The 11442-nt window shown below is 37.7% G+C and overlaps 1 protein-coding gene across 1 annotated transcript; it reads left to right on the forward strand.

The window, feature by feature from the left end:
- Positions 1–4963: 4963 nt before the first annotated feature.
- LOC135468662 (fucose mutarotase-like) lies at positions 4964–11056 on the forward strand. The gene is made up of 6 exons (XM_064747034.1): positions 4964–5068; positions 5423–5491; positions 7635–7705; positions 8504–8605; positions 10116–10189; positions 10737–11056. The coding sequence occupies exons 1-6, from the start codon at positions 4987–4989 to the stop codon at positions 10786–10788; spliced, it is 450 nt and encodes a 149-aa protein (XP_064603104.1). The 5' UTR covers positions 4964–4986; the 3' UTR covers positions 10789–11056.
- Positions 11057–11442: the final 386 nt, after the last annotated feature.

Consider the following 11442-nt stretch of genomic DNA (forward strand, 5'->3'; position numbering starts at 1 on the left):
CGTCTAGAGATAACTTTATACAGGCGCGTGTAGAACAAACTCTGCCTATATACAGTGTACGTATATATTAGTGGTTTGGGTTATGAACGGAGAAATGTGATGTATATAATGAGACCTAGAACATTCCGCAGTGACGTGTCATTAATCAAGATATAACAGAAGCTGATATATCTGATATGTGTTCATGTATACGTTAGGTAAAAACAAAACTTATGATATCAGCGCGAGTAAAAGATAACAGGCTTAGTTCTTTCTTAATCTGAAGTTCTCTTTTCATCTGTGACACGGATGATTAATGGGCGACAGAGAGGGTCTGTCTATATAGCTCAGCCTGTGGACGTCAGCACGATCCAATCAGCCGGTAACCAGTGAACTATAAGAAACATACACCAACCCTCTCCACCCAATCAACCTACCCTTTATTACATAAATACATTCATACATACCTCTCGCGTGACGTAATATAGTCCTTGTCGTGATGCTCCATTTTTGTACTTCTAAACATGTAAATGTAATTAAATGCGCCATAAACAGATGTGGTCTGCATATACGGCTTTATTGTCCTCACGCTCAATACTAATTAAACGGGCATAGAAACTTAGATTCCTTAATTATCTACTAATTTATGCTCTACCTACATATATGTGTGTCTTTTCGCGGTTTGGGGGAATTGAAGGATAGGTCCTCAGGGCGTAGGCCGGTACATATCAGAGACGTACATGAATATAGCAACTTTGTGTTTTGATTGCATGGAGTTTAACATAGTGTTCAAGAATTGTTCACTTATTTATAGCGTTGACCATGCAGATCTATAGGCCGGGGAAACCTGAGAAATCAGAAGTAAACCACCTGTTTAGTCAGGCGCATGACACCTTCTAACATAAGGCCACCGTCGAAGCAGCGAGAGCTAGATTCGAACTCACATTCTCTTGGTTAAGGATGTTTACCCTGCTCTCTGAATGTGTCATGCAAATATTTGGAAACACCACAGTTACAAATGTAATTTTTTCTAAGAAGTATCTTTCAACTCTCTTTTAATGTTAGTTTAAAAAACCGAAACGAATTAATACACCAGGTTAGACTTTGTGTTGCCATCATTGTTCCTGATGTGACGCACGTTTCGCCGTTTGTGCAGTCTAACTTCCGTTGAGGACCGTTTGTCTTCCACCAACATGGAGGTTTGTGCCACCATAAAATTATGATGTTATTATGGATAATTATTATTATGGATGCACAAGTACATGTATCTATCGGTCTTCTCTGATTGGTAATTGATATCGCGAGGTGTATAACGCAGTTTGTTACAACTCACCGAGCTGGCGCGAGAGCTGTTCCACAAAGCTATTTTTGACCAGTTAAACCTGTACATGGTACTTCAAAGATTATTTTTGAATCGTACGAATTAAGAGTGGTGCTTATGTCGACGAGTTTTTAGAAATAGACCAGTTTTCACTGAAAATATATGCAAGCCCCCAAACGATCATAGCAAACCTGATCACTTTCAGCAATAATAAATTACATGTATTCATTTCAATCATAATATAGATATATCTAAACATCAAGGTTAAGTCGCGTTCCTCTGCATTGTCATGATTGAAATGTACACGGTCTGAAATTGCATTGAGCCAGGTGTTGTCTGAAGAACAAAGAATTCACACAATAATTAAGAGTAACTTAAAAAAGAACTCAATGACATGGACATGTATCAGTCTAGCTGATGGGATATGAAAAGATTCGGGGCGCCCGTAACGCCCGTTCAGAAGGAGGCCCCTAGCTGTAAGTGCTGACCTTTTGGACTTTTCAGTTTGAGTGTGCTGCATATGTGTTGTAGTGTTTCGCTGTATATATCAGGCATGGAAAGGTTTTTTCTTTAAATTTGAATAATGATAAACCTGGTGGTAAACAAACACAAACAAGCACAGAAGTGAAGTAAATCAGGACGTTCAGTGACAAAAGCCTACAATCATATGACTTTGTATGCTAGCCGAATTAATATTTATTTATATATTTATTTATTTGATTGGTGGTTTACGTCGTACTCCAAAATGTTTGACTTATACAACGCCGGCCAGCATAACGTGGGAGGAGCCGAATAAATACAACGTGTGTATACTTGTAATGTTAAAAACGCACAGTACACTATGCATCAGTGACTTTAAGATTTTACTGTTGATGTACGAATGTGCAGAAGTTCATCTTAAAAAGCAATTGGCAACGTTAAAAACTACGGATTATGAGCTTGAAAAATTGGATAAACCAGATATCAGATAAAATTTAGTTATTTATATGATTGTAAATGACCTTCAAATAGCACAAGAAGGTTGGCAGATCCGACAAAATAATACATGCAAAGAAAAAATACTCAGAAGCGAAAGGTAAAGTGGTGATGTACTTTTATTGAATTCTATTGTGTAGGCCGTACTCAGTATTATTTAACTCATAAAACTATAGGACAAGGGTTAGGTTAAAAGAAACAACAAAGAACATAACCTGAGTTATTTAGGAATTAAAGGGGTGATCTAAACGGTCACAACAATTTTTTGCTGATATGCTTCGTGACTCAATAAATCAGAGTTTAATCTGGAGCTATTCCATAGCAAACCTGATCACTTTTAGCAATGCTAAATTACATGTTTATAACTCACAAAGACAAAAAGACAAATTGAGTTTATAACTCACAAAGACAAAAAGCAAAATGCTTTTTAAACTGGTTTTATATTTTCCTTTAAATCCGAGGAGGGGGGTGGGAGAGAACACCACACCTGGGAACATTTAATAAGGGTGTATATAACCAACAATGCGAAAACTGGAGTCAAATTATTCAGCGAGGTATACCTCTTTGTGGTACTCTTTGTTTTGCATCGATTTTTATGATCTGTTAAATCAAAAGAGCTTTGCGTCGTGGAATATAGTGAGTTAGTGCTTGGTGCTTAGGGTATAACGTCGTACTTAACAATTTTTCAGTCATATGACAATGAAGGATCGAGGAACAGAACCTGGTTCAGTGACTATAGGAATATATATGTCAAGCGCTTAATCCACCCCCAGTTTAAGGCCGTCTGGTATTTGACGTTCTTAGTGAAGATGGTCTCAGCGTTTCCAAAACATTTGTCCATGAGAAGACTGCTAATGTGGTTGATTACAGGTAATGTAGATAATAATATTTCAAAGTACAGTTAGTGTCGCATTACGACGTAAACGGTGATAAACAATTAACTGTCCAGTAACATGAACATACATGTATATGTTTTTGGGCTATTATGTCGAAATACATGACTTGTATACTCATTTTCGGCAAAATTCCAAAATTGATTTTTTTTTGTACCGTATTACCTTTCACCTATATATATGCGATTTTCAAAAATAGCCCTGTTTGTAACCAGTTTTATATAATCAGGAGTGTATTTCACCTAATTAATTGAATCACAATCAACAAAACAAGCCCGTGAGCAACAAGAATAAGGACAAAGACAATGAGATTCTACGTGATTTGCCTGAGCCACTTTTCATACGCTTTATAGCCTGAGCAGAAGAAAATCATATTCCTAGTGACAAATTCTCTTTTCAGAAAAGCTAAATATCTGATAGAAGATGAACATCTCACAAATTCATGGTTTTAGATTAGTCCTCACATGAACATCCTTGTTTATTTTTGTACAAAAAGTTGAATGTAAAATAAAGTTTGTAATGAATAGAGCGTGAAATGGGGGAAACCTTCCCACTTAAACAAATGTAAAATAAAGTTTGTAATGAATAGAGCGTGAAATGGGGGAAACCTTCCACTTAAACAAGCCGGCTGTTTAAGCTGTTAAGCTATCGGTTTGCTTTAAGAGCGCAACTATATATATATATATACTATATATTATAAATATATATATATATATATATATAAATATATATATATATATATATATATATATATAAAGGCAGGGATGCATTTCAGCAAAGAACAAACGAGTACACCCTAAGATTTTTAAAGGCGGGGATATTCCCTATTAAGTGTGCATACTAATTTCGATATCCATAATAAACATTTACCATGCAATGAAGCCACTTCTCCGCGAAGGTAATGTTTTATCGAAAAGGAAACGAACAGTTTTGCTTCAAACAGAAAACCTTTGTTCACAAAGAAAACTAATCACCCTGTGGAGAAAACATCTTTTCGCGCAAGTAAACATATCCGTGATTTATTTATGTTTTTAGGGGCATAACATTTCATTAAAAAACATTCCACTGCATGCAAGAACATACCGTTAATTACATGTATGTAATCTACACCATTGGCTGATAAATTATCATCTGGACAGTTATATATTAACCTACTTACTGATGAAGTACTGTTTGTTAAGGGCCTAAGAACAATAAAAATGATGTTGGATAGCATTGAGCTGTGAATAGTATGGGTATTTTATCTAATTATCTAATTAATCTAAATAATTTTTGCAGTTGAATGATCAATTTGTATCATCTTGTTTGTATAGATTAAAACTAAAGTGTCGATTTATTTTCGTTCAGTGCCATTTCAATTCTAACCTGTTTCAGTAGCTAGGCCTGTATGTAACGGGTATCTATCGGTCTACATCCACTTTTCGCAGTTCAGTCAATAGAACGCGACAGCAGATCAAATAATCGACTTTACGATAATTTCCACTTTTAATTATCGTAAACTAATAAACGCATCGCGTATTTGGTAGGCTATCTAATGCCTTACTCAAAACCAACAGCAGTTGGGCTGTATCAGGAGGCCTGCCTCCCTTTAAAAACACATTCTGTGACGAATATTTAGGCCATCCAAACCGCGGAAAACATGTTAATGGACGAGCATAAATTACGTCTGAGAACATTGTCTTGTGGGCAGATATAACAAAATAACAGCAGAAAATATCAATTGATAGAACGTCCCAATGACGCAGTGACCTCCCCTTGGACATGACTCTTTTGTTTTTTTTTTGCCAATCATCTGTTTCGTGTCATAACACTGTCATAATGCCACTCAAACTTGTGCCTCGCATTTTGTCACCGGATTTGCTCTTTGTCTTGAGCAGTATGGGTCATGGGGACGAAATTGGTATTTATAACGTCTGCAAAGTTATTATTACTAAAAAATTCATAGACAAATACACGTAAGGTACCGGTTAACGGAAATTGGCGTCCCATCGACCCCAGTGTATCTGTATATGATCTATTTAGCTTATCTCTTCGTTATCCATATGCCTCAGTTAACAGTAGGTACTGTGTCCGTAAAGGTCAACATGTCGCCCGATTTAGCATGTAATTACATGAATAAGAGATCTATATTAGCGAACGTTCCATGTACTTCAGGTTACAACAAACTAATAAATTACTATAGTACCGTTAATTAAGTACCCCCGGTACAGTTTAGTTTCAAATTCATAAACTTGCTATTTGTATTTTTCTTTAGTATTAGCGGATGCTAACTTCCCAACAAGCTCAGTGTGCACCAATGGCCCAAAGGAGGTTCGAGCAGACGGTAGGTTACTGCGTGTTAGAACAACGCCTACGCGTCACACCGAATCAGTGGCTTAATAGTGTGTGCGTGTCGAAATCGCGAGACCTAGGATTGAACCAAATGTTTGGATCATACCAAAGACTTTAAAAATGGCCTTGTTGCTGCCTTGCATGGCACTTGGAGGTGGGAGCAAGAAAACGGGACTGGTTGACCCTGTGCCTTTATAATGTGATTGGGTTGGGTGTCATGTTTGGTGTTGGTCCGAGTAGGTATCCAAATATTGCTCGACCAACAGTTAGTGTATTCAGACTACTACAGTGGCAGTAGTCCAAGGGCACTGATGGTAAGCTGAGGAATATTTGGATAGGCCATATACTTTGCTGCTCTTCTTGCAGTCAGAGCAGCCATGCACATGGCATATCCAAATATTCCTCAACCTACAGTCAGCGTCATATGAAGGAAAAAATGGTTATGTGCAACGTTAAACCCCCAAGCATACATAGATGTACATACATGAGTATGAATACTGTACTATACATGACTGGTTACGGGGCAGTAGAGAAAGAGTTTCATTGAAAAAAAATTGTTGCTGATCATATATGCATATGTATTATATGTTTCTGTAGTGCAGCTGACCCTACCTTTAAAGAACTAAAACATATTTCAGTCAAAAGCAGGGTTCTCAAGCTTTCTAAAAGTATCATACTTTATTATTTTATTGGGATTTCACTGAATAACAATAAGAATGAAATGTCATTGCTGCACAAATCACTGGTGTGAACCAAATTTTATCAAATTAAACATGTTGCTATCATATTGCACGGCCTAAGCTGTGACATAGCCTGTACCCATTCACTCAATGAAGTGACAAATGTTAACACAGAACTACTGCGTAGGACATCATTTTGAGATCGTTTACAACGATGAAGTTACGCATAGCTGAGGGGCCATTGCACACAGTGTTGTGGGACTGGTCTGTGTCATTTGCGGATTATCACAGACGTAAAATTTGCAGATTTACAAGCCGTATAATATTCAACGGTGTCACAAATTATATACCATCTTGGCCCAAACCGCATTCATTTCCCCAGTAGACCCTCGGCCTATTCAGACAATGTTTAAATTATACAAATACATTTTTTGTCATTCATTTTACGGTTTAGTCATCAGTTTTTACATAACAAATATCAGAGACATTGAAAAATTCATTAGGGATGCCAAAGGTTGACGGGAATGAGAAGCTTTCCCTGACGTCTGCGATAACTAGGTCAGCACTGCACTCATCTTAGAAGCCACCACCACAAATCTGAAGCATAACATTCAGAGACAGTTGCATGCCTAGATCAGCCTTAGTGGTGCTTAGATTTATTTCCATTTGTTGCAGAATTGAATATGAATCTAGTCGTACAACAATTCTATCGTAATTTTGTAAGTATTTAATCGGGGTCAAAATCACCGGCACAAGTCCTCCGGAGGATACGATGTGAACCAGGAATACCCTGCGGCCTTGCATCTGCAGGCTACTTAAACTGTAAATGATATAGCAGGCTTACTGTATCAACAGGTCAGGTAGTAGAAGAAGTACCCTTCCACTATATCCAATTTCTGGACTCTGAAAGCTATTTATCATTTGAACCTTCATCGCCGAGTCCACAACTTTTATCATGCTCAAAAACAAGGGCCACTTTCACAAAACTGCGTAAGTCACATTTTTGGTAACTTTTTTCATAAAAGATGCCTAGGTTATAGTGCCATGAGGTGATGTCATTTATGAAAAAAATTACGAAAAACTGATTTACAGTGTTTTGTGAAAGTGGCCCAACCTCTAGGTCCAGCTGCAGCCTTAAGACAGGAAGATTTTCCGGCACTTTTGGAAGAGCTTTGGTTTTCCTGAAAACCACAGCTCTGCTCAGTATCCTCCACCCGTAAACCTGAGTGCTGCAGAGTAAAATATTCTAAATTTTGCCTTTTGTAAGCTTTAACTGCAATCATTTAAATAATGGTAGCAATAGATTTTATAAAGCAGTATGAAATGTTTATTACGGTTACCCAAAGTACATGCAAATACCAATACTTTAGTGCATTAATATGTAATGATATACACTTTTTTTCTTTATTACTGCACAAATCTGTTTTGAGACACGCTCTTCTGATTTTGTTCCAGGACACACCATTCCAGACTTGTTGGCAGGAATTTTGCAGTTGCTTCCCTTGGACACTTATGTACCCCAACCTGTGAGCTTTGCTTTATTTCTCTTCATGAGAACTGAAACCAAGCAGTGCGAAATCTGAAAGAGCATGTGCTACTTCAGTCCCAAGAGAGGCCAGAGGGAAATATTAAACTGATATCAACCATATGGAATGTAGCTAGCACCAGGGTTTAAAAAAAATTTATGATGAATAACTCCTATTTAACTCATATAAGTGAAGTGTTCTCAAAAACAAAATCTTAGGCAGTTTCGGCAAAATATTTCTTATGTGACGATGAAGCAGGCAGATACGACGACAAGTAAGGCGGTTACGCTGGAATGATGTCCTGCATGTTGGAGGTCATTTGTGGTTATGTGTTGGTGATGTTGATGTCAAGTGTTCTTGCATGACATCACACCAGGCAAAATTGGAAGTGACAGAGAAATTTTGTTTCCGTGTTACCCCTCCCAAACTAATGTCCGGCTGTAATGCAATGCATTTGTTTACAATGTAAGAAAGAAAGTCCGTCAGTCTCGATCCTTCTCAGTTAACCTTGCTTTCAAGACGTACACATCTTGGCACTAATGTAGCTCTTTAATACTCCAGAGATATGGACTGTAAAGGTCACATCATTCATGGCCTTAGCCATGCATCTGTTGTTGGTTTCTTTGTATTACTACAAAATACTTGCTACAGTATCTCTGAAACACTGCCAATGTGGCACTAAACAACAATCATTCATTCCTTCTTTCATTTTTACTGTGTTAATGACCTTGAGAAAGTAAGGCGAGTTTTTAATGACTCGTGTGGATTTTCTGATGTACCCTATTGTTGTACACTCAGGTTGCTCTCATGGACTTAGTGCCTGGTGATAAGGAAAGAGGCCTGAAGACTCCAGTCTGGGAGAAGTATAAACAACTGGTGAACCAGTCTGAAGGGAAAGATGTGAGTAGTTTTATTTTCTGAAAGCTTGGAGAAAACAGTTTACCAGTATATTACCTGTAGCATATTGTAGAATACCTGTAGAACCCAGGGAAGTACATTCTGATTGTTTTCTCTGTAGCAGCTCCAGTCTGCTTGATATTGGTGACTACTGAGCATTGGAAACACCATCCAGAAGATGTCAACTGCTTAGTGCAAGTTTCTGTCGTGGATTAATGATTCCAGTTAAAGTACTGTCACTACTGACAAATGGGCCAGTGGTGTAGCTAGATGAAATCACCAATAAAAGAAAAGACAACAAATGTCATTATACCTCAGAGGGTTATACTCTGTTTCCATTGGTCGAGAGACAGTGACATGATATTCTGCAAAACATGATGTGCAACGATCACCCGCCCAATGAATGCAACGTCGCGCTCCACTAAGTATTTTCCCGTGTTCACGAGGCATTATCCAACGATCTCGTGCTAATATCCAACGATCATGTGCGTTTATTCCACAGAAGTGATCTCCCTCTTAGAGCTCTCTGGCATCTGCTTGTTTGTAAAGTAAACAACCGGATGGTGGTTATAGCTAGATTATTGACGTACAAATTCGGCGATTTAAAGTACAATTCGAAAAGTTCTGGTTTTTCAGTATAATAAAACATATGGTGCATGCTGTGGGGTGAGACATCAGGAATTGTCAGCTCTCAACCAGTGATATTCAAATATCACTTCTTTTAAGCTGAAAATATCTGTGAAGTACAGAAGTGATATTGAAATATCTCTTGTGTCGAGCTGACAATTCCTGGTGTCCCACCCCACAGCATGAACTATCTGTATAATATGACCTGGAGCTATTTAGGAAGAGGGTTGGAAACCAACCTAAATGGCCACAGATTTTTTTTTCTGATGGGCTTGGTAATTCCATAAATCAACTTAATTTAGTAATTCTTACGAGTCCATGGGTTGCGCTGTGTTAGATTATCTGCAAACACTGCAGCACATCACTGGTACCCCGTAATGATGTAGGCTTAGACACAGTTTCGGTGATGTAAACGGAAGCAATCATGCCCTCATGTAGTAACAGATTGGCCAAAATGTGCGAAATTTCGCTTGCTTTGATCTGTGATATCTAAGTCGAGCATCACCACAAAAATAAAAAGTTAGGCTCATGGGATGCTTTATTGGCGCATATGTACATTTGGTCTGGTGTAATACTGAATATCGCAGTACACATACATGTACTTGTATTGGACATCTCAGTTAAAGATAAGACAGTGAGTGGCTCAGTGGTGTAATGTATCACTCTTGCTGCAGTCAACAGGTTCTTGAGCAACAAGATCCCGTGTTGAAATCCATCTCATGGTGTTTCGTTGCAGCTTTATCTCAGAAGATTAATGTGGTATGGTTTGTTTCGTCTTTCCATGAACTTGACTGTGATATTATACATGTGAAATATTCTTGAGTATTGTGTAAGTTAAAGTCAAATCAGATGAAGAGTATGTAAATAATGTCTGTATGCATTGCAGATTTCAATTGAACTCGTGGAGAGATTTGCATTTTATGAAAGGGCCAAAAAAGCATATGCTGTCGTGCACACTGGGTAAGACAAACAACTTTCAGTTTTGGGGAAAATAGAAAGGAATATTTTGCAACAAAATAAGTTTCTTATCAATACCAGAACTCCAAAGATTGATTTGAGATTTGTGTGCGAGGTTTCTGTCAAAGTTTCATTTAAAGAGTGAAAACAAATTTTTTACTGAGTCTTATTGGTCTAAGAATTTTAATATAAATAGAAAAATCTGGCTTGCCTTAGAAATGTTGTTACAAGTTCAAACCCAGATGTTGTATAATCCTCAGCATGAATCATGAAACTGATGTTGTAAGCCAGATAAGCTGGTCCAGTCCCATGGTTGGTCCAGTGTAAGCTTTTGGTATACTTACTGTGAGGTGTCATGTTTGGTGTCTTACCACTGGCCTCACAGTGAGGCAGCACACTTTATATATGTTGGCACTGAAACTGGTCTGCTGCACTGGGACACCAGACTGAGAGGGATAGAACATACATAACATTGAAAGCAGTGGTATTAAATTCCAGTCAAAACAATACCAGCACTCTTTTAAGTAAGAACATTTTCTCATCTTTCCAGGGAGACTGCGTTGTATGGCAACATCATTTTGAAGAAGGGGGTTATTCCATGAGAGCTGCAGAACTCCATCAATAGAACAAAGGAGATTATTCCATGAGATAACCCATGTGCAGAATTCCAAAGCATTCCAAATAAGGGAGTTAATCCATGAGATCACTCAAGATTGCAAACACATAAATATTTGTTTTGTAGGATTTACAATCATTTTTGAACTCCTATATATTTACATAATTTTCAGAAAGGGCTACTTTTCATCTGTTTCAGATATTGGGGTTATCCACAAGTACATTCAGAATTAATAAATTAATATACTAATACAAGAGGCATTACTAAAGTTTTTCACATTTATGTTCTTTAAGAAAGATTAAAAAATATATATTTTGATTCAGATCCTTTCATGAGCTTACAAAGAGGCTATATATATGCATTTCGCAAAATGCAAAGAAATACTGCAAAACATCATATTTTCTCAGCAATCTACACAGAAGCACGAACCCTCCGAGACTAGAAGGCTCATGTTCAACATTTCATAGTTTTTCTGCCTGCTCATGGCAAATGTCTGGGAAGCCATGGTATTTAGTCTGGTGTTGTTACTAGACTGAGAGTCCTGACTTGTGTGCTGCTGGGTTGGGTGTCCTGATTGGTGTCACTGGATTGAGTGTCCTATGTGGTAACACTTGTGTGCTGCTGGGTTGGGTGTCCTGAT

The sequence above is a fragment of the Liolophura sinensis genome, chromosome 6 (assembly GCF_032854445.1).
Source record: "Liolophura sinensis isolate JHLJ2023 chromosome 6, CUHK_Ljap_v2, whole genome shotgun sequence".
NCBI lineage: Eukaryota > Metazoa > Mollusca > Polyplacophora > Chitonida > Chitonidae > Liolophura > Liolophura sinensis.

What these genes read in the sequence shown, in the direction of transcription:
- LOC135468662 (XM_064747034.1), top strand. Translation starts at nt 4,987, where the DNA reads ATGCCACTCAAACTTGTGCCTCGCATTTTGTCACCGGATTTGCTCTTT. An exon ending in ACCAGTCTGAAGGGAAAGAT is followed by an intron (nt 8,606 to 10,115) that starts GTGAGTAGTTTT and finishes TATGCATTGCAG; the next exon opens with ATTTCAATTGAACTCGTGGA. An exon ending in TATGCTGTCGTGCACACTGG is followed by an intron (nt 10,190 to 10,736) that starts GTAAGACAAACA and finishes TCATCTTTCCAG; the next exon opens with GGAGACTGCGTTGTATGGCA.